This window comes from Balaenoptera physalus, assembly GCF_965194825.1.
Source record: "Balaenoptera physalus genome assembly, contig: HAP1_SCAFFOLD_1465, whole genome shotgun sequence".
In the NCBI taxonomy this organism is placed as follows: Eukaryota; Metazoa; Chordata; class Mammalia; order Artiodactyla; family Balaenopteridae; genus Balaenoptera; species Balaenoptera physalus.
In genome coordinates this window covers 94,493-118,830 of record NW_028125331.1, presented here as the reverse complement: position 1 = coordinate 118,830, position 24,338 = coordinate 94,493, and the positions used below count along the sequence as shown (strand labels likewise).

At 40.5% G+C, this 24,338-nt stretch overlaps 1 protein-coding gene across 1 annotated transcript in view; it reads left to right on the top strand.

Moving 5' to 3' along the window:
- Nucleotides 1-23,454, top strand: part of LOC309653925 (contactin-associated protein-like 3) — an 85,121-nt gene extending 61,667 nt beyond the window's left edge. The window contains exon 4 of the mRNA XM_082478666.1: nt 23,407-23,454. Coding sequence (XP_082334792.1) covers nt 23,407-23,448 — 42 coding nt within the window. The 3' untranslated portion in view covers nt 23,449-23,454. The remainder of the gene's footprint in view (nt 1-23,406) is intronic.
- Nucleotides 23,455-24,338: the final 884 nt, after the last annotated feature.

The window sequence follows — 24,338 nt, the reverse complement described above, 5'->3', positions numbered from 1 at the left end:
GTTTTGCCGTTGTCCCAGCCCAGGCTGTGGCTCTGTTCTTAGGGATCTGCCATCTTTGCTCAAGGTTCCACATAGAAACAAAGATGCTGGGTTGTCTGGTGCCTTTGTGAATTCTGTCTCCCTACTGGGAGTGAGATGTAGAATAGACACAGATGTTCCTGCCAGGTTTGGAAGCCAGCGACGAGGAGTTCAGCGTTGGACAAAACGCATTCCCTGCTTCATAAAGGGGTGTGGACTTGCTCAGCTCAGGACCTGGGGCGTCTTGGTTCAGGGAAATGAGAGACAGAGCAGTTCCAGGCCAGGCTTTGCTTTTCTGCCCTCTTATCTGGACACAACCTCTCTGAGCATCAGTTTTTCCTGAGTCTTTGTCCTTTACTGGTCCTTTCCTCAGTCATAGGAAGCCCTCAAGATGCATCAAGATGTATATTATTCCCTAAATCAATCTGAACCCAATGCTTGGTCCTCAAGAACTACCTTAGGCCAAGAATCAACCAGGGAAGGGGAGGAAGGATGAAAGGAGGATGCAGGGGAGAGGTGCACAGGTAAGGGTCCTAGCTCAGCTGTCACCTGCAGAACAGAAGCAAGTGGCCTTGATTGTTCACACCTCACTTTACCTGCCTCCAGATTGGAGCCTGAAGAGCTTGACTGGATTCAGTTCTCTCTATTAGAAAGTTGTTAGGTCATTTTCAAATGTCATTTTAATTTATTTTCTCATTTACACTTACTTTGGTTTTGCTTTCTGCTTTTTTCTCCTGATTTTGGCTTTATTACTTTCAAGTAACACTTTTCTTTCAATCACCATTTTCTTCTTCTTAATGCCAGTTTACGTTGTTTGCTAAGGGCTGATTTTGTTACCTTCACTCCTGTTTTGTCTATTTGACAGCCCCCTGAGATGATCTGTTTACTGCACTGTGTTCCCCAAGAAACAGTGGGGAAGCTGCCTAACAGACAATCTCCTGGGAGACTTTCCGCTACCCGTTTTCAGTGGGAAGCAGTTTCAGTCAGAACTGGCTCGCTCATCATAGCTGGGTAATATAAGCATCCAAATCACAGGGGGTGGGAGCACGTGGCCTCTCGGCGTTTATCTTGATTGAATCATGGGTGTGTAACTTTCCGTCGTCGTTCAGCTCTTGATTTGTATTAATGATTCAGAGTTCATTACCTTAAGATAAAAAAGGTGTTCCTGCTGGCAAGAGCTAGATAAGATTGTGGGCAATTTGAGACTCTCACTGTGTGAAGTTGATGATGACTATATTCCCTGGTAAGAACTGAGAAATTCTGTCCTGTCCTGCCACCGCGTGACACCAAGCAAGGTACAGTCGCAATGGGCTTTGTGTCACTGACATGAAATTGAGGGTGGGCGTGGTGGCACCCACCCAGAGTGCCCAGGAAATCTGCAGCAGTGGCTGGGACGAGTAGAGTTTCCCATTACCACAGGGAGTTCATAGGCAGGAAACTTTCTGTTTCTCATTGTATCAGTCTGGGTCTCATTGCTAACATTTCACCTAAATGAAAATGCACTTTTACTTTGTTTAAATTTTTCTTGTGGTAAAATATACATAACATATAATTTACCCTTTTAAGTATTTTAAGTGGCATTAAGTACACTCACATTGTTGTGTCACTATCACCCCACTATTCATCTTCAGAATTTTTCTGAGAGGTAAAACAACTAATATTTACTGTGTATATTTTTTATACAATTTTTAAAGGTTACACTCCATGTTCAGTTATTACAAAATATTGGCTCTATTCTTCGTGTCGTACAAGGCATCCTTGTAGCCTCTCTTACACCCAATAGCTTGTACCTCCCACTCCCCACCCTTTTTTTGCCCCCCTCCCCCCGGTAACCACTAGTTTGTTCTCTATATCTGTGAGTCTGCTTCTTTTTTGTTATATTCACTAGTTTGTTATAGGTTTTAGATTCCACGTGTAAGTAATATCAGACAGTGTTTGTCTTTCTCTGTCTGACTTCTTTCATTCAGCACAATGCCCTCCAAGTGCATCCATCAGAACTTCTTTCATCGTCCCAAACTGAAACTTGCTACCCATTAAAAACTAACTCCCCATTTCCTTTCTTTCTCCAGGCGCTGGCAATCACCATTTTACTGGCTTTATAAATTTGAATAGATACCTCATATAAGTGGAATCATATAATTTTTGTTCTTTTGTAACTAGCTTATTTCACTTAATGTTTTCAAGGGTCATCTATTCTGTGGCATGTGTCAGAATTTCCTTCATTTTAAGGCTGAATAATATTCCACTGTATGTATATCCCAGATTTTTTTAATCCATTCATCTGTTGGTAGATATTTGGATTGTTTCCACCTTTTGGCTATGGTGGATAATGTTGCTGTGAACATGAGTGTACAGATATCTCCTTGAGACCCTTCTTTCAACTTTTTTGGATATATACCCAGAAGTGAAATTGCTGGATCATATGGTAATTCTATTTTTAATTTTTTGAAGAACTGCCATAACGGTCTTGCAAGTGGCTGCACTGTTTTACATTCCTACCAGCAGTGCACGAAGTTTCTTATATAACCTTGCCGACACATCTTATTTTCCATTAAAAAAAAAAAAATAGCCAATCTAAAGGGAGTGAAGTAGTATCTTACTATGGTTTTGATTTGTATTTCCCTAACAAACATCTTTTTCTGTGCTTATTGGGCATTTGTGTATCTTCTTTAGATAAATGTTTATTGCAGTACTTCGTGCATTTTAAAATCAGATTGATTTTTTTGTTGTTGAGATGTACAAAGTTCTTTATATATTCTGGATATGAACCCCTTATCATATATATGATTTGCAAATATTTTCTGTTGTTCCATTGGTTGCCTTTTTCACTCTGTTGATAATGTTCTTTGATGTATCCAAGTTTTAAATTCTGTTGTTATGTTTTGATATTTCTTCTTTTTCAATGTAAGCATTTATAGCTATATGTTATACTATATGTTAACATATATGTTTATATGTTTCTTTGGCAAGAAATCATTGCCAAATCCAATGTGATGAAATTTTTATACTATGTTTTCTTCTAAGTGTTTTATAGTTTTAGGTCTTAGGTTTAGGACTTTGATCCATTTTGAGTTAATTTTTGTATATGGTGTAAGGTAAGGGTCCAGTTTTATTCCTTTACATGTGAATATCCAATTTTCCCAGCACCAATTGTTGAAAAGACTGTCCTTTCTGAATACATGGTACCCTTGTTGAAAATGATTTGTAGATCACTTTGGGAAACATTGACATCTTAAAAATATTAAGTTTTCTAATCCATGAACAGAGAATGGTTTTCCATTTATTTGTGTCTTTAATTTCTTTTAGCAATGTTTTGTAGTTTTCAGAGTACAAGTCTTTTGCCTCCTTGACTAAGCTTATTCCAAAGTATTTTATTCTTTTTGATAATGTTGTTAATGGAATTGTTTTCTTAATTTTATTTTTGGATTGTTCCTTACTAGTGTATTGAATTGCAACTGATTTTTGTGTATTGATTTTGTATCCCGAAACATTGTTCCCTGATTAGTTCTAACAATTTTGGGGGGGGGGGTGGATCTTTAGGGTTTTCTACATATAAAATCATGTTGTCTGCAGAGATAATTTTACTTCTTACTTTACAATTTGGATGTCTTTCATGCTTAATTTCTGTGGCTAGGACTTCCAGTATTATGTTGAACAGAAGTGACAAAATCTAGCATCCTTGTCTTGTTCCTGATCTTAGAGGAAAAGCTTTCAACCTTCACCAAAAATTATCATGTTCAGCGTGGGTTTTTCATATATGGCTTTTTATTATGTGGAGGTAGTTTCTTCTATTCTTAGTCTCTTGAGTGCTTTTATCATGTAAGTGTGCTGACTTTTGTCAAGTGCTCTTTCTATATCAGTTGAGATGATCCTGTGCTTTTCCCCTTCATTTCATTAATACTGTATATGACATTGCTGGTTTTCTATATATTGAACCACCCTTGCATTCCAGAAATAAATCCCACTTGGTCATGGTGCATAATCCTTTTAATATGCTGCTAAATTGGATTTACCAGTATTTTGTTGAGGATTTTTGCATCATTGTTTATAAGGCATGTTGGTCTACAGTTGTCTTTTCTTGTAGTGTCCATGTGGCTTTGGTATCAGAGAAATGCTGGCCTCAGAATGAGTTAGAGAGTGTTCCTTCTCCTTTAAGTTTTGTAAGAGTTTGAGAGGATTGGTGTTGGTTCTTCTTAGTTCTTCTAAATATTTGGTAGAATTCATCCATGAAGTCATCTGGTCCAAGGCTTTTCTTTGCCAGGAAACTTTTGGTTACCAATTAAATCTCCTTACTAGGTCTATTCAAATTTTCTGTTTCTTTTTGATTTAGTTTTGGTAAGTTATGTGTTTCTAGGAATTCATCCATTTCACCTGGATTATCCAGTTTTTTAGTGTACAGTTCATAGTAATCTCTTATAATCCTTTTATTTCTGTTAAATATGTAGCCATGTCTTTGTCTTTATTTCTGATTTCAATTATTTGAGTCTTCTTTTTTTTATTTTCCTTAGTCAATCTAGCTAAAGATTTGTCAATTTTGTTGATTTTCAGGGAACCAACTCTTGGTTTCATGGATTTTTTTCTATTGTTTTTCTAGTCTCTCTTTGTTTATCTCTGCTCTAATCTTTATTATTTCCTTCCTTCTTTGAGCTTTCAATTTAATTTGTTCTTCTTTTTCTAGTCCCTTAAGGTGTAAGGTTAGGTGGCTGATTGTGATATGTTTCTTCTTTTTCAATGTAAGCTTTTACATTATATTTTCCTCTAAGTACTGCTTTCCCTGCATCCCATGAGTTTTGGTAAGTTGTGCTTTCACTTTCATTTTCATTTCATTGTTTTCTTGATTTCCTTTAGTTCTTTGTTGGTGTATTCCTTTAACCTTTTGAGCATACATAAGATAGTTGTTCTAAAATCTTTTCCCAGTAAGTCCAAAACCTGTTTCTTGAGGTATGGTGTCTGGATATTTATTTTGTTCCTTTGAATGAGCCTAGTTTTACTGTTTCTTTGTATGCCTGGTGATCTTTTGTTGAAAACTGGGCATTTTAAAAAACAGCCACCTCTCCCAGTCTTCTTATACTTGCTCTACACAGGGGAAGACCTTTGTAATCAGCCTAATGTGATGTCTTAGGGTCTTTTCAGGCCTGTGTTGTCTCTGGACCAGTGTGTGTGTGTTTTTTTCCCCAGTTCTCCTATTTATACATCTGCTTTTAAATGTCTTGCTTTTCTAAGAGTCTCACTCTTGCTTACTCTTGGGGCCTTAGCTGTTCTATTGTACTCCTCAATCAGTAATCTCTTGTCCTTGGTGTCTGTGGGTCTGTAGTTACCTTTGCAACCGTTTTTACAAATCATACCCGCTGCTTCCCATGGCTCCCTTATTCTGAGATCTAAGCCATTTTTGTTTGTCTGAACTCTGAGTTAGGTGTCAAAAGACCAATCCTTAGGCAGCCCACAGACAGGTTAGAACATTGCAGATCAGTCTGCTCTCTCTCAGGTTTGCAAAAGGGGGCTGGGGATCTGGCTGCCACTTTCCTCAAGCTGCACTTAAAAGTGACTAAAAAATGCCACAGGTTTCCTACACTTTTAAATGTGACATTTTTTTGATGGTGCGTTCGCTTGGTTGTTGTAGATCTTTGACTCATTTCTATAGTTTGTATAATGCCTTTTTAGTCTGTTTCTGGTTATGTACTTAAATCAAAATAAGAACATATTCTCATCACTGCTGGAAGAAAAGAGTCTTTACTCTGCCAACCTGTCACGTGTGATGGATAAAAGGGACCTTAGGACTGCACGTGGACACTGTCACTTTTTACAGAGAACCAATTGACCTTGTATAACTGGAGATGCTTCCCCTCAAACACAGCTCTGCTCCCTCTGCTGAGGGTGGTGTCAGTCTCTCCAGATGCTGCTGGAAATGGAACACTGCATGCCTGGACACCCTACAAAAATAAAGGGTACTGACGTGCTCCCAGGCCAATACTTGTTCAGGAAGTGAGAGAAGTACTGTAGATATAAAAACATGCCAGTTTCTAAGGCAGCCTTCACTCCACATAGGAAGTACCTGGCCAGGATTTGATTTGATAAAAAATTAGTATCACAGTTAGAAACCAGACCTGACCCTGAGCTCCTTTAATGACTTCATCTAATGTCTCCCTGTTGACCCACCCAGGCCTTATCTTATCCTGTGTCTGGTTATCATTGGCTCTGCCGGTCCCCTAAGCCCTTCCCTGCCCCAGGATCTCCTCTCTCTAGGTGCATTTCAGGTCACCTACACTTACCAATTTCTATCAGATGTTTCCTGAGGGCCATGTGGATGTGATCCTAACAACCCGGGCTGAGTGATGCCACTTTGTGGAGTCACTAAATGACGCATTTCTGTGGGTCACGTCCTCCCAGCCCAGCAGCCCTAACAAGCACCAGCACGGAAGCTGCTGGCAAACGCTGGGAGGAGCCCTTAGTACTGCAGGGAGCTGCCGGGGGCAGCCTCTCAGGGCCCCACACCCAGGGCTCATCCCAGGAGACACTCCTGAGGAGGGGAAGGCAGGGCTGTGCCCTTGAGGAAGGAGGGACCGCTCACCTCTCTGACCTCGGGCTGGAGAAGGACGAGGGCTCGGGACCGCGGAAGACGGCAGGGAGCTCGCCCTCCTCCCTGAGAGCTCGGTGAGCTGCATCCAGGCGAGGAGGTGAGACCCTGCTCACTGCCCCTCCCTCCGGAATGCAGTCACTGCTACTGAGAACTCTACCCCAGCCCTGATTTCATTGTGGCTGGTTAGAAAAAAGGGAAAACAAACAAAACTAAAACCAAAACCTGACTCTGTACCAGAAGATAAATGAACTTCCATGTGTATGTAGCACCTTTTAAGGATTTGTCTAATTCCAAATGAAATGATCTCTATTTTAACTCATTACTGATTACTAATTTTCTTCATTTCAGATACAGTCTATAACAATAGATTCCCGTCTGTGTTCTGAAGCAAATCCCCCAGCCTCGCCTCCCACCCCTGTGGGGCCTGGGGAGGGGGGAGGCATCTTCCCCCAGAGAAGGTGGGCATATTCCCCCCTCTCCCCCGTGCCTCCCTGGGCACCCCCTTGCCTGGGGACTGCGGTCTCCCTTCCTTACTCTCACACTCAGGGCCCCTCACAGAGTGGCCCTGACCTGACTCCCCAGACTCTTCTCACCATCCTGTTTCCTAAACTTCAGCCAAGTTCCACCCAGCATCCTGCTTGTCGGGAGAGTGTACCGCCTTCTTCCAAGTCCAGGCCTCTGCATGGAGGTTTGCTCTACCAGAAATGCCCCTCCTCTTGTGGCAACAGTTTAAATTCCTCGTTATTAAATTACAAATCTGCAGCCTCCTCCTCCTTGAGCATTGCCTGATTTCCTAGCAAACGTATCTGCTGCAATTCCCTGCAGAATCACGTCAGGTCAGGGGCCACTTGGTGCTAGTTTCGGTTCCTGCATCCCAGCCTGTGCATCCCTGAGCACACAGCTCCGTCTCATTTGTCTCTGCCTTGGGTGTTTCCTCATCAGTTAGTCTCCGTAAACGTTGTGAGTGAAGTATTTTCTACATTTCCAGGTATAAGCAGCTGCCATCTCATAAGGTAACTTTCTTAAAAGAAGTGATTCACGGTGTATAGAGCATATTGTAGTTTAACCAGTGGTGGGGGGCAGGGTTGATACAAGTTTCTTCTCATTATTCCTAATACCAGCTCACCAGAGTGATGCTTAAAGGCAAGGACAGCTATGCTAATTTTTGCAGAATAATTTTTAATTCACAAAAACCATTCATTCTAAGACTGAAAAGTTGTATGTGAGATAAGCGTATCGTTAATACATCCACAAGCAAATTTTTACAGCCCTGGGACATTACGATGCCCTTAAATCCTCTTGGAACAGGTTGAAAGTTAAACTGCATTGAGGATTTCTGAATTGCTGATACTATGATATACCATAGTTCTATAGTTCATCTAAATTAATAAAATGAGATTTAAAAATCATATTCAAAATTGAGCAAAAGCCAAACTAACTCTTTTCATATTAATTAAATGATAATAGTGAGAAGTATGATTGTCCCTTTCGTAAAACATACCAAAATTATATGTTAGATTACATTCACTTAGCACAAAATGTCTTTCAAAAATAAACTGTAAGCACTAAACAATCTGAGGGATACACCTGCACAATTTTAGTTGCATATCTGCGTGTACATGACTGACATCCCTGACAGCTTGTAATTCATGTTTTAAAAAATGATTCAGTATTTTAAAAGAATATAGCAGAAGGATAGCTTCTTATGCCTAAATCACCTGTTGTGCAAAGTCCTCACTCTAGTGCATTTTACACAATAGGGTTTTATTAGTCATAAACCATGGCTGACAGTCCTAAGCGCCAGTGTAAATGGGGAGGATGAAAATAAAGATGGGGCCTGAGAAACTGAGCTATTGTGAGCCAAGGTCCGGGAAACAGACTCTCTAATAGCTTATTGGGTGTCTAGGAGCCAACAGAACCTTCTAGATAGTCTGTATAGGAAATCATCTAGCTTTCCCAAACTGCATACATTTGGAATTAAAATTCCATTTGCTGCCAGTATCATTGTAAATGGGGGAGTAAGTCCCCCTTGTAGGGTCTTTAAGGGCCACTGCAATATTTCTGCAGAAGAAATTACAGGGTTTATTATACTCACAGGTCCTAGAGGAGAAGACAGGGCGCACCTCACCATTCAGCAGCCACCTAGCAGGTGGGGAGTCGAGAGAGAGTGAGGACCTTGGGCAAGTCTGGGTGGAGCAGAAACAAGGCTTGAGGAGATTTCATTGTTTCTTGGAATGTCTAGGTCACAGTCGGGGAGGGCAAAAAGGGAATCTTGCGGCAGGAACCAGCCTGGGCACACCCACGCACCTGGTCCCCTGGGTGTTGAGGCAGCAGGAAAATAGGAAATTTTAAAAAAAATTTACAATCCAATCATCTTCACTCTTTATTCTCACTTTCAACCTTATTTTCCAAAATATACAATCCTTAGTTCTCCGAAAGTTAGGGAGAGGAAACTGGCTTCCTATTAGTTAACGGTGATGCAACATTGAAACACTGGACATCCTGCTGAGGTTTCCATGGTGTCCGCTGGGCTCTGCAGCACCCAGCTCCTGGAACTTTTCAGACTCCTCAGTGAATTCATTATTGTTTAACAAGAAAAGAACACCCCGTCTTTCTGTTTTTGTTCCTTCTGTCACTGTTTTTATTCTACCTTGCCTCATTCTACAAACCATCGGCCATGGAACTCCTGTATAGTTTTTCATTGTACATAAAACACCAATACATCTTCCATCGTGGAGGTAGTCAGGGCAATCACTGTTACCTCTCTTTTGCGCAGAAAAATGGAGGTTCATGGAGATTAAGAGATGTATACAAAGTTGGAATCACAACAGGTCAGGAACTCTAATTTAGTTCTTTGGACTTAAAAAAATATTGTTTTCTCCACAAATTCATCACTGCCTCACTAAGTTTGTATGTGCAGCAAACATGGACAGAAGGCTCTTAGGTCTGGGCATTCATCACCACCTCCAGGGAGGGAGCCGAGGGGCAGCGGTGCTGAGAGCTCTCACTGCCCTCAATCTCCACCTTTGCTCCCCTGAGCTCAGGTAGGACCCTGTGGGCAACTCATATGGCCCCCCAGGGCTCTCCTAATGGGTCCAACATTGAAGCCAGGACACAGACCCCATGGGGCCTGTAAACTGCCTGCCCATTTGCACAAGGATGACAGGCAGACTCAGTGATAGGACAGGCAGAGCCCACAGAGAAACAGTAAGGAAGTCACCTGCTCCTCTGTGCTTCATTGAACCTTTGAGAGACAGGCACGGAACCGAAAATGCCATCCTTGTATCAGGACACCTACCACACTTATGTCACTTTCAAACACAAAGGCAAAGAGACTTTATGTCACTCAAAAACACCAAGTAAAAGCTTCTTCAAGACAAGAGGTGAACAGAAGAATTCTATCTTTGACTATTCCTACAATATTTGTAGTGAGTATTTAACATGAAAAAGTAGTCAAAGTATTTTTCTTAAAATCACCTCCTATGCAGCTATATAAATCTTTAAGTAAAATAGTCCAGGATAGACATATAATAGAGACTGCACACATTCATGAATTTATCTGCCTCCTAACAAGCCCAACTTGTGAAGTGTAGAGCATTTTATATGTTAGAGGCATAATTATAAATCGCTAAAATACCCACTTGATCACACTGCAGTACATTTTCATTGCTTTACTTGAATGCTCACCTAAGATTTTTCTCTGAAATGTACTCAGAGCAGAGACAGTTATACAATGAAAGTGAGAAATTGTAAGAGCATAACACTGTCTTAGAAATAGTCCATGTAGAAACCACTTACCCCAGCACAGTCTTTCCACATGTTTTATGTTCTGTCCACAGAGCCAGCCCATGGCAGCTCATAGTAAGGCGGTCAAAGAGAGTGTTCTGTCCTTTCCCTCTTACCTACTCAGACATCAACATTTTCTCCTGCTCTTTCTGTGTCAGCTGCTCTCAGGTGAAAATAAAGGAGGTGAAAATGTGAGCTTTCCTAGGAAAGCTCTGCCTCTGTCTCCCATCCTCTTCAGAGCCTTACACGGCGCCTGCTGGCAATTGTGGTTCAAGTAATATTGTTGGATGAATAAACGGATGAGAGACCCTGACTTGAAAGATTCACTTTGTTGTACAACAGAAACTAACACAGTATTGTGAAGCAATTATACTCCAATAAAGATCTATTTTAAAAAATAATTAATTAATTAATTTTTTTAAAAAAAGAATGCCACAAAGGGTAGTTCCATTTCAGAAAGACACTTCTTAAGATTGAAAAGTCTTTGAGATTCACAGTAAATCAATATTTCAATGCCATGGTGCCCCCTTAGACACTATGGGGAAGACTAGAAGGGATATTTTGAAAGACACTGCTATTTCTAGTATATTTCAAATCGTACCTCATGGTTTGCCCAGTGATTATAAATTTGATGCTGTTCATCATATAGTCCTTCTGTATAGTGAGGCGAGCGGGGGCTACTCTTCGTTGCAGTGCGCGGGCTTCTCATTGCGGTGGCTTTCTCATGTTGCAGAGCTTGCGGGCTCTAGAGCACAGGCTCAGTAGTTGTGGCGCACGGGCTTAGTTGCTCTGCAGCACATGGGATCTTCGTGGATCAGGGCTCAAACCCGTGTCCCCTGCATTGGCAGGCGGACTCCTAACCACTGCGCCACCAGGGGAGTCCCTGTAGTTTGTCTTCTATAGACGTTTATTCATCTGTAGTAGCCTGTAGTAGTCAGGTGTTAAGTAAGTTTAAAGCATTAATTCTGCTATCTTGCTTTTTTAGCATTTTTGTGAATGAGATAAATCTTTGCTTTTACTTATTTGTAAAGAGTATATTATATTATATTACATTCTATATTTGCATTTCTGAAATTTTTATAGCTAAGACATGATAAAAACATGGGAAGATCTGCTAAACTAAAATGGGGAATTTTCTTCTAAAACTTCGATCTAATGTCTGTGAAATAATCCAGAAGAGAAGTAATAACAAGCAGTTTTCTTTATAAACCAGGGAACATCAGTGAACTCTTCCTTGCATTTCAACCAGTCAGACTGATTGAATTCATATTTAGGTGAGAGTGATTACGCTGTCGAGACAATTAAGTGAGGTGATCTAAGCCAAGTGCTTGGCTCAGGGCGTCATTTATGGGAAGCTCTCCACAAACACACAACATCATTATCATTATTATTTCATGAATAATTTGATAATATATTTGCTCCTGGCTTGGATTCTTCTCTCATGGATACTTTTGCTAGCACAAAATTTTTTTTCAATTATTGTAAATTTCACTAAATTTTGGAAACTGCTGATGTTTTGTTGCCTAATGGTAAAATACCATCGGATTCTGATTTGAAATGGTACATAGAAAAACTCCTCTCTCATGCAGTTAAGAAGTGATTAGTTAGCAGTGTGCAAAACATTCAGGTAGAAATAGTGCCTCCAGGAGTCTCTATTTCAGAATTCCCCAGATAAGGGTAAACTCCCTGCTCCCTCATGTAAACCGACATGTTCATGTTATTGTAGCATGGTCTGTCATCCCGTTGGTTTGGAAGGAAACTAGGATGGTAGAAAGAAACATGCAGAAAGATGCAGTCCCACTTAAGTAGAACCTGTTTTTAAAAAGTGACCCTGTGATACTAGCCCATTAAAAGCTCCCTTAGGAACCTCTGACATCCCCAGGGTCAAACGTGCATCATTCAGTGGCTGTTTCATTATCTCAGTCCAGTGGGTGTCATCCTAGGCACAAGCTCCACCATCACCTTTATTTTTGTTCTTCACTCTGCCCAGATCAGAAGCTGCAAGTTGTTAGGGAACCAAAAGTGCAGCCCCACTAGAAATGGGTAAAAAAAAAACCCCAAATGTTTGTTTAGATGATATTATCTATCAGAGCTGGAGAGACACGAAGCCAATCATGAGAGAAGAGTCTCTGCTGTATATTAATGTGAACTTTTCTGGAACAACATGCTCTCTTTAGCTTTTCCACATGTCTATAATCACTAAGGGCTTGTCTAGCTACATGAAAAAAACAAAACCAAAAGCCCCACAACTGCCTAGAAGCTTATCAATATCAGAAGGGTACATCATTTTAAGTCCATTCAGTATAACACCATGCAGCTGTTAAAAAAGAATGAGCAACACTGAGATGTTCTGACATGGAAAGATCTATAAGACTTGAGTGGTTTAAATGGAAACAGGAGGTTGGAGAATAATTTGCAAAATATGATTCCATTTCTGTTAAAATGCATGAAGACAGCTCATGAGTGTTTGCACAGATTAAAAATAGGTATGACTATGATGGTAAAGGACTAGAAACACATCCACTGATGGTGACCCCTGGGAAGAGGGTGGGCAGGTGGGTAAGAGATGATTTACATGTTTTATTCTGTACACTTAGTCTTGGAATATTTTATAAGAATGCGTTGATGTCTATAAAGTAAATAATAATAAGAGCAGATACTTAGCACTTACTATGTGCCTGGCACTGTTCCTCAAAGCATGCTTCTGAAGTGAGTACTGTAATCATTTTACAGATGGAAAAACCGGGACACAAATGGGCTGAGAAAATTGTCCCAGACCCCCCATTTAGTGATTTAGTGATTGACAGTGAGGTAAACAAATTTATTCTATAGCATAAAGAGGGTTGGATCACATGAGCTCTAAGATCGCTCTTATTTTTTTTAAACGTTTGTTGTTGTTCTATTTTATTTTTGGCTGTGTTGGGTCTTTGTTGCCACGCATGGGCTTTCTTTAGTTGCACCCAGCGGGGACTACTCCTCGTTGCAATGCACGGGCTTCTCATTGCAGTGGCTTCTCTTGTTGCGGAGCACGGGCTCTAGGCATGTGGGCTTCAGTAGTTGTGGCCCACAGGCTCAGTAGCTGTGGCCCACGGGCTTAGTTGCTCTGCGGCATGTGGGATCTTCCCAGACCAGGGCTCGAACCCGTGTCCCCTGCCTTGACAGGCGGATTCTTAACCACTGCACCACCAGGGAAGCCCTCTAAGATCTCTTGAGTGATCATGTCTCAAAGGGCTAAGAGGCTGGGCCATGGATTCAGATGTCCCTTGTAATAATCCAGCTCTGAAACTGGCTAGTTGTTCACCGGGGGCAGGTAACTGAGTCCTTCTGAGCCAGTTTCCTTATCTGTACAAGGTAGAGTAGGCACTGCCTCACAGCATTACAAGTGAGGACATATAGGGAGGAATGCCTAGAGACCCAGTTGGACCCTCAGAGTTGGTATGGAGATTATTTTAAGCTCAAAACATTTGGGAATCAACAGATGCAGAAAGAGCTTTCCTTATTTGACGAAAAGCAGACATTTCTGAGAAATGAGGCTTCTATGATTCCCTCTTCAAGACAGGTCTACTCCCAGGAGAGAAATCAAGAGTAAACCTACCACAAATCCCCTCTCTGGGGAGATTCGCATAGAAGAAGGAAAGACCGCTTGAACGTGCAGACACAAAATAATCACAAAATTACTTATCGTTCATTTATTCTTCTAAAAGAATAGAAGTCCTTTCTTCCACTTTCCTTTTCTCTGCTAAGTTAGATATATAAACCTCTAACTTTAAACATTTAGTGAGATAGTTACTTCTCTTGTTAGCTCCCATATATATGAATAAACTTCTTCTCCTGTTAAACTATCTTTTGTCATTTTAATTTGCAGGCCTCTAATTACTAAACCTAATAGGGCAGAAGAAAAGTCTGCTTCCTGACACTAGCAATTGGTTGGTGAATGATACCATCATTGCCTGTGACTCTGAAATCGCAAGATCATAGATTAATCTGCATATCTAAAGAGTCCAACCTGTACTCTGAGGTTAAAAATAAGATCATCAAAGCATACTGAAGTATGGATATAAACATTTTGAAATGATAAAGACCTGGCTGTACACATAACATGTTTCTTCAATTCTGTTAAATTTTATGTAGGTGGAAATTTTACTGCAGAAACAAACTCAAAGACTGAAATTACATGAATAGAATATGGTGTAGCAAAATTTAGAGCTGAGCAAATGTGACATATAGTTAACGAGATGCATGCTTTTTATTATGTCACATTTTAATTAAAAATGAATGGTAATCAGTTCACAATAGTGACTTCAGTTGATCCTGCTTCTACATGGTTAAAGCAAAAATAAGCTCCTGATCTACTCTTCAGAAGATTAACTATGGCCATGGTAGATCTTTTTCTCTTTCCCTTTTGGAAGAGAAAAGGGGAGGGTGTCCCCAGGTGACAGGGACTGGAGTCTTGTGGGCCCAGCACACTTCCCTGTTGGGAAGAGGAAGGAGGAAGTATTTGCTTACGTTTCCCCCAGTGCCTGGAACCTAAGCTGCAGCTTCCCTAGAACATTGTTAATGATGAGAAGGATCTCATGGCAGAGGGATGGTGGCCACCGTGCCTAAACCAGGAACCTGATGCCTTCCCTGTCTTAGATTGTGGAGTTTCCTACCAGAAAATCTGAAAAGAAAGGATTTATGGGAAGCAGTAAATGCAGAAGTAAAAGACAATTTTTTTTAAGCAGATATTCATTTTTAATTATTTATTTATTTATTTATTTATTTTTGGCTGTGTTGGGTCTTCGTTTCCGTGCGAGGGCTTTCTCCAGTTGTGGCGAGCCGGGGCCACTCTTAATCGCGGTGCGCGGGCCTCTCACCATCGCGGCCTCTCTTGTTGCGGAGCACAGGCTCCAGACGCGCAGGCTCAGTAGTTGTGGCTCACGGGCCTAGTTGCTCCGCGGCATGTGGGATCTTCCCAGACCAGGGCTGGAACCCGTGTCCCCTGCATCGACAGGCAGACTCTCCACCACTGCGCCACCAGGAAAGCCCAGACAATTTTAATAAACCATAAAAATGGTTAAGTTGGTGCTGGGTTGGAAAGAGTGGCTTCTGTGTTCCTTAAGCTTTTCTGTACTATTTGAATTTTCTAGCCAAGTGTGCCTATGTCTATTATTTATTTTTTAGGTCACCAGGGATTTTCTGACTAGTGAGACCACAGACTACATTTTTTTTCATTGTTATTTTCTATCAAAAAACAATGCAATACATACCATTTTTAAAAAGGAAACAAAGAAGAATTTCTAATCATGCATCAATAAAAAACAAAAGAGCACAAACATACATATATATTTTAACATATTGAGCAGATCAATATGTTAAAATATATAAATGTTTGCATAGTGACCTGAAATAAATAGATTATTTAGTCATAGACCTTTTCATATGCATTCTATAGTAAGTCTTCTGAGAGATGAACTTTAATCTTTCCATCCAGAACTTTGGAGTATCTGAGATTTTGCCCTATTTGCAACAAGTTAAGCTGCCGTTTTCCATGGATGCAGGTAGAAGACAGAAGACTTATGGGTCAGAAACAAAGGACTCTATTACTTACTTGGTTACTCATAAACCACTGCAGCCAGCATGGGCATCCGAATATTTGCCTTGGTTCTCCTTGACCCTGAGTCACACAGGGGCTGTGTGGCTAGGCCCAGATGGATGCCTGCACACACAGTGGGTTATAATACAAGAGTTCAGGGAATCAGAATCTTTTGGGAGGTAAGCATGCTTGCCCTTACCTCTGGAAGAAGACATTATCTTACAAGGCTGTTTTCTATATAAACATCCTTGGAAAGATAGCTGAGCATAAAGGGCTGTCGGTGCTTCTGTTTGTAAGATGTGCAGAAATGTGAGAAGCCCATGGAGAATTGTCTTACCTCTGCTCTGACTAACACACAGCCTTTTACTTTTCTTATGAAATGGCAATTATATGTTGCAAAGGACTTATTTCACATTTACTTAAACTTAGTTTTCAAATATATATTTCTTTGTCCTATTCTAAGATTAACTTCTCTTGTGTAAGAGTTAATTTTGAAATTACAGTGTGAACCGTATGACCTTAATCATTTTGGTTTAACAGTATTGCTAACTCAAATTTAAAAAGCATCTCTATTTTGTCACTAAAACTACCAAAAGAGCTTTAAATACACAATTAGTTTAAAAACAGCTGTTTGATCTTGACATATTTTTTTTAAAGAGCTTTTTCATATGGACCATTTTTAAAGTCTTTATTGAACTTGTTACAATATTGCTTCTGTTTTATGTTTTGCTTTTCTGGCCCTGAGGCATGTGGGATCTTAGCTCCCTGACCAGGGATCAAACCTGCACCCCCTTCATTGGAAAGCAAAGTCTTAATCACTGGACCACCGGGGAAGTCCCAATCTTGACATATTTTAAAACATATTTGGCTAAATCCTATGTAAGTTAACACTTCCTCTGAAATCGAAATTGTGACAAACACTGTAAGAGAGCTACTATTTTTTGCATAAATGAGAGCAAAATCTTGTGGTAGTAAGTATGTTTCCCTTACAAACACAGTGTAGGATAAATCTAAATATTCTGATTTGAGAAGAAAATTTTGAATGGAGGAATTTTTCATTCCACTGTTGCAGGATTGTCTACTTTTCCCTAATATTAAAATGGACAGTTAGCCTCTTGAAAGAGGTTAAAAATCCATACGGAATGTCTCAGAAGGGTTTAGTTGTTCAGTGGCTTTCACTCTTCCTCACAAATTATTTAAAAATGGAATTTTTGTTCAAGATGTCTACCATTAGCGTGAAATTTATTTTCCAGTTTTATTGAGACGTAATTGACACATGACACTGTGTAAGTTTAAAGTGTACAACAGAATGATCTGATGTATGTATATATTGTGAAATGATTACCACAATAAGCTTAGTTAACAAACATCACTTCACATTGTTACACATTCTTTTTCTTGTGATGACAAGTGTGAAGTTTGATGCTTACCTGGTTCTCTTCTTTTGGACTTTGGCAAATCTAAGAATTAATCCTACCACACATAGCCTATACTAGTCTACCCAAATCTAACAGTTAGTACAGACATTAACACATTTATTTGTTTGTATGTTTTATTGAGCGCAAGATAATCATCTCATTCTCAGAAGCAATGAAATCACCGAAAGAGCCAAATCTTGAGAAAGCCTCGTAGAGTTGCCCTGTTACTAGATAAAGCGCTTGGAATATATAAGTATGTTGTGTCACGCGTCTTCCTGTGACCTGTGATTGTTACTTGAAAGTGTGGAAATGCAGAACAGATCTCCTGTTATTATGAAAGGCCCATCTGTGACAGGTGGAAAGGAGGACGCTATGTTAAGAGCTTGTTCTGTGCAGTTCTCATGGAGGTGACTTGTGTCCTATAGGGAATGTCTCCAGGCTGCATTCCACTCTGGGTTCTTTGCCTCTGGCAGTTCTCCGTGATCACTCCTGTATTGGGGTCCCCCACGCCACTCCCAGGCTCCATGATTCACTGGAAGGACTCATAGGAATCAGCCTAGCGTTATATTCACAGCTGTGATTTCTTACAGCAGAAGGACACAAAGTACAGTCAACAAAGGAAAAGGCAAGTGGACCAAAGTCTGGAGGAAACCAGAGGCAAGTTCCCTCGAGTCCTCTGCCAGTGGAACCACACAGGACACGCTTAAGTCCTCCAGCGATGAGGACAACATGTGTGAAATGTTGCCAACCAGGGAAGTTTAGCCTCAGCCTAGGAGCCCAGGCTTTTATGGGGGATGGTCATGTAGGCACCCTCTCCCTGGTACATATCAAAATCCCAGATTCCAGAAGGAAAGCAAGTGTTCAGCACCAACCACATTGTTTGCATAAACATCTTAGGCAGCAGTGAGCCACTCTTATCAATTCTGGGAGTGGTGAAAGCCCTCCCAAAATTCAGGTGCCTAGACACCAGCAAGCCTTTCTCAGGATGGTGACTCAGGCCTGCGATGTTATCACTCTTATCTCTTTTGGTTCTGATTTTTTTTCTTCCTTTCCTTCAGTCTTTCTTACTTTCAATCTTATATTCTATTATTTTAATAAGATGATCTGATTTAACACCCTTAGTTTCTTACATGACAATACCAGCATGGTCCTGCGCTAAGGTGGACAGAACACACCAAGTCCTTCTGAAGCTCTGGAGGCTCTGCTCCTGAGGAGGGCACGACCAAGGCCCTTCATTCATTACCTAAGAAATGGTCATTCCCTAGTAAGGCGCTTAATCTGTCACATTTCAAAAATAAGTGATGCCACATTTCAAAAATAAGGACTCAGGGTGATTTCCCTGAGTCCTTAAGAGCGATGGCTCATAGAGGACACCTCTGGACTGGCCCTCTCTATAGGAGAGAACAAGGAGCCTGCGCTAGAAAGAATGGAAAGGCCTAGAAATGACCAATTGGCCCTGAAAATTGAGTCAGTGAACAAGTGTCTGTTAGGCACGGACGGTGTGGAATGTGGTTAAGGATGGTCTGAGTTAGCTAGGAGGTACCATCGTGGTCCTTCTCAGACACAAACTCTTCCGGGAATTCAACTGGCAGACACAACTAAACTTGAAAACTTCCTGAATTTCAACAATGCCACCGAGTGCCTTCTGCTTGCCAGAACTAGACTGGTCAGTGACGGTCTGAGGAGAAACTTAAAGTACTTTGGAAATAAGGCAGACTTAGAGAGTGGTAGCGAACATGGCACCCACCTAGCATACAAACCTTGTGAGACCCTGAGGGTCATGAGTATAACGGATTGTGGCTGAGCCGGAAGGGACTCACCGATCCAAGTCACTCAGCAAGGCCACCACAGGCCAATCCAGAAGCTAAGAGTATTATTTTCCTCGGGCTGCAGTAACAAAATGCCACATTCAGACGGTTAAACAACAGAAATTTATTTTCTCACAGTTCTGGTAGCGAGAAGTCCCAGATCGAGGTGTTGGCAGGGTTGGTTTCTTCTGAGGCCTCTCTCCCTGGCTGACAGATGACTGTCTTCCTGCTGTGTCCTCACATGGTCTTTCCTCCGTGTGCACACTTCCCTGGTGCTTCTCTGTGTCCAGATTTCCTCTTCTAGTAAGGACACCAGTCAGATTGGATTAGGACCCACCCTAATGGCCTCCTTTTACCTTAATCACCTCTTTAAAGACCCTTTCTCCAAATACAGTCACATTCTGAGGTACTGGGGGTTAGGGCTTCAACATAACAGTAGGTTAAAGGAATTCCCTACCATTTGAAGTAGTTTAATGTTGAACTAAACACATATTGGTATCACTTTAAGTCAATGGAACTTCTTAATGAGAAATCTTCCTAAATTTTGTACAAATGACCCAATTTGCATATTACTATTTTCAACATATACAGGAGGCCACTGGGTTAGTGCTATTCTCCCAGTAGTCCTAAAACAGTCTAGACTCACAGTTAAATACTTTAATTCCTTTAATTTCATTAATTTATTTAATTCCTTGAAGCTGCTAATAGAATATGCCCACTACCCAGCACTCCTTTGAGGCATTCCTTAATAACACTAAGCATACTTCATTTTCTTCTTTTGTGTTACTCTTGAAGTTTAGAAGCCAATTCATTTGTCAGAACTAAATTTGTGCCATGTATCAAATAACATACTTTTATTTGCAGTGTTCTAGTATTGTATTCAACAGCCATATATTGATTTTGAGACAGGCTGGGACCTGGGACCCTTTGCTGGGACCTGGGGCCCTTTGCTGCAGTGTTGCAGTGCTTGCACCTCGACACACCTCTCCTCAAGCAACAAAATAACAAAGAAACTGTATGGGACTAAAAATAACGACGTGCATGCCCAGTTGGGGCAAATTCTGGACAAAAGATACAAAGAGACCAAAAAACCCAACTGCCACTTTTGAAGATCCCAGAGCAAAAGCAGGGTACTGCACGTGCCCCAACCCCCAGGCCACAGCCTGGTAGGAATCAGGCTGCACAGCAGGAGGTGAGTGGCAGGGGAGCGAGTAAAGCTTCATCTCCTGCTCCCCATCGCTCACATTACTGCCTGAAACATCCCCCCACCCCACCCCCTGCCGGTCCGTGGAAAAATGGTCTTCCATGAAACCGGTCCCTGGTGCCAAAAAGGTTTGGGGACCACTGCCATATAAGCAGCAAGCTCGCCCCCGCTTAGGGAGCACGCAAGCAAAGGAACCTGTTGTTTGTTCTCGCTCCCCCCTGCTGCAGCAGGGGCCCCAATAAAGCCTTGCCTGAATTTCTTGTCTGGCCTTTGATCAATTTTTATTGTTTAAGGACGCCAAGAACCCTGGTCGGTAACAATTTCAAAATACGGTCTTGATGTCACTGGAAGTAATTTTTTTCTGACTTTTTCTCTGTTTTCAACATCTTTGCCAGCAAAAGATATGTTCCCAGATGTCTTCTAAAATGTTTTCTTCCTGATCATTTAGAAAGATTGGGAACGAAAGAGTATTGAGAAACTTGAGCTGTACTTTTGCTGCACAGGAAGGGTGAGCTGTGTTCCATCCTAGATTAATAATATTTCAAGCAGGAGGGAAAAAAAAAAAGTAAAAGCCTATAACTTTAGCAATGTGTTTGAAAAATACTTGATTTCAATAATATTTCTATCATGCTTACGTTGCAGCTGTCTAAACAATACAGATAACAAAAGCATGTCAATTAAAAGCAGCATTTAGGACCCAGTTTCACAGATCTGCATTGGCCCTGGGGTTCGGATTATTTCAGGGCCAGGCGCTGTGAGTTCCTGTGTGGTGTAGTTGTGCTCAGCCATGGGGCAGGTGGGTTCCCTCTTGCTGTAGGAGAAGGTGGTGGGACACACGGAGATGGTTATCTCTTTCTGCTTTTGACTCTCCTGACTTGTTTCCACCAAGAGGCCATAAACCCAAACTGGAAATACTGATTAAGTGCATACTTTTTCCAACACATTGACCACAACTTGAGATTTTCATGGCGGAATATATTACCTAAATGTCTGGAAAGCAAATATTTTAAGTGCACTTTAGGTAGATGTTTGCTTACTTTAATCAAGCAGAAGGAGAGATTATTCTTTTACCTTCTGGAACGTGTTGAGGTAAACTTATCTACAGAAGGGAAAACTTTAGAGTTCACCTGGTACAAAGCACCCGCATCCGGATAAACTAAGGTTGTTACCGAGTCCAAGCTTGCTGTGCTTGCCCCACGACAGGCCAATAAATCAGAGATGACGCATTGAGGGAAAGAATACGACTTTATTCGGAAAGCCAGCAGACCGAGAAGACGGCAGACTGAAGTCTCAAAATAACCATCTTATCGGGGTTTGGATGCCAGTTTCTTCTATAGCACAGAGATGGGGAGGAGATGAGGCGGTAAAGTAAAAGGGCCATAAGTTTTGCGAATATCCCCTGGAATGGCCAGCCTCAGGGAGGGGATGTGTTAATTTCTTTTTAATTGCAGCCATCCACAGGTGGACAGAGTCCGTATGTTTCTCTGAACAAAGGCACTTTGGATTAACATTCAGACAGAGGAACAGGGTTCCCCGAGGCAGGCCATTATGTATCCTTTTAGTGAACAAAAGCAGCGGAAGGCAAAGGTTAAAGTAAAAGAAACAGATCCACCCTGTAGTCAGATTTGGTTCTTCCCTGTAACAAGGTCTCAAAGAGTGAGTGACTCCCTCCAGGTCACATATAATAATAATATATATAACAATAAAAATTATTCTGGTAGAGAAAAGAATGCAGAACTCTAGCCACTCTAACTCCTTCGTTAAAAAATGAGATTTATTTGCAGGGTAAGAATGATGCTGCTGTTAAAAACAATAATAGAAATAGCAAGTTTGAAAACTTTCACGTGGACCTATTCAGGTGCTTAATTGGCATTTAAGGCCTTCTAAGTATCTGTACTAGCCTCCTTCAGGTCAGCCTGTGTTGCTGGGAAACTGCTTTTCTCACTACTCTCTGGACAAAACTCTGGGTCTAGTTTCCACTATTCCGTGGAGTGTTTTTAGATCCCACCCGTTGTTAAACACACACACTTTTGTTATTAATACAAGAACAGATTTTTCAGAGTTTTTTCTTTGTCTTTTATTGTTAAAATTTTTTTAATTGAGGTATAATTGATGTAACATTACATTGGTCGCAGGTGTACAATGTCATGATTTGATGTTTGTAGATGTTGCAGAGTGATCACCGCAATAAGTCCACTTAACATCCACCACCTCACATAGTTGCAACACTTTTTTTCTTGTGATGAGAATTTTGAAGAGCCACTCTTCTAGCTACCTTTAAATATGCAATACAGTATTATTAACGTACATAGTCACCATGCTGTGAAAGTTCCATCCCCATGACTTACTCATTTTATAACTGGAAGTTTGTACCTTTTAACCTCCCTCACCCATTTGGCTCACTCATCCCCTGCCTCAGGCAGCCACCAGTCTGTTCTCTATCTGTGAGCTTGACATTTTTTTGTTTGTTTTTTAAGGTCCCATATATGTGAGATTATATGGTATTTATCTTTTTCTGTCTGGCTTATTTCACTTAGCATAGTGCCCTAAAGGTCCATCCATGATGTTGCAAACAGCAAGGTTTCATTCTTTTTTATGACTGAATAATCAAAAACAGATTTTGTATTGGTTCTTTAGTAGATGCCAGCTTCTGATATCAGCCTTTAGGTGAAATTCTTGTTAATCTTTTTATGTGTGATTTTATGAGTCAGAGTTCAGAAGACCATTTGGATTTGCTATTGTGGGCAGATGTTGAAAATTCAGGTTTTTAATAGAATCTTGTACTGTTTTGTAGATTTTACTTTTTGGATTTGATTCTCAAAAAGAAATCTTAACCTGTAAAATGTTTCTTACTTCCTTTTCTTACCAGGAAGAGATATTAGGAATCATCTAGGAAACAAATGTAGCAGTTTTATGCAATTTAAGCAATAAAAATGAGTTTCAAAATCCTCCTTTACTACCAGTAAAGCTTGAATTTTGTACTTAAATATAATATTTTCCCCCTTCCCCTTTTACCCAAGATTTACCCGCCTATTAATGTGCTGCCCTCGTTGTCTCGGTGAATGAAGTGGGCTATTGGAGAAGGTATGACCAAAAAGGATCATGCCGATGTATCTAACCAGCTGGTACGTATGTTTTCTCCAGGACTGTGTTTAAAGAAATGAATACTTTCTCAGTTCATTCTGCTGTCTTATACCTCTTGTCTTTCTTCCATATCACTTTTCTTCTCCCCCCATCAAAGTAGAATTTTAATATAGAATATATAATATAGAAGACTGGAATACAGAAACATTCATTAGAGCCAAACAGTCTTTTTCATAAGGATAAATGCTCATGACAAAGATTAAAGATCACATGCTTGAAACCCACCTCTAATGCTGTATGAGGTAGTTTTTAAATAAAAAAGGCATAAGATGATTAAGTTTTTAGTAGTAACCTTTATTATAGAGTATTTCTGAAAGACTATTCTAACTAATTTTTTGTTTAACATATTAGGCAATCACCAGAACGCTAAGGAATACAGCTGTGTATATTCTATGAAATCCTTGGTTTCTATAGTCCTGAGATTGTATACCAAGCATAATTAAAGAAAAATACATTTGACCTTAAAGTAGAAATGATAAATAAACCTACTGATAACACAGATATTTTTTTTTGAATAGAATTTAGAGATGGATTTCTCCTATTGTGTAAGTTGTGATTTTTAAATGCGCTACAAAATGGAAGCTCATTGATATATTGAGGGAGTGTATTTTTTGTAGAGTGTTAGTAATGTCTATGTATTGCATGCCTGAAGACTCCTTTCTTAGTGAGACTACTGTATAATAAAGTCTTTCCAGTACTTGCATATGTGAATTATGTTTGGAAATAATGTGAAATACTGTGAAGATAGCTACAGCAATACACTTACATAGCCCAGAGTACCGTTACCATTTATAAAGGTTCATGTAAA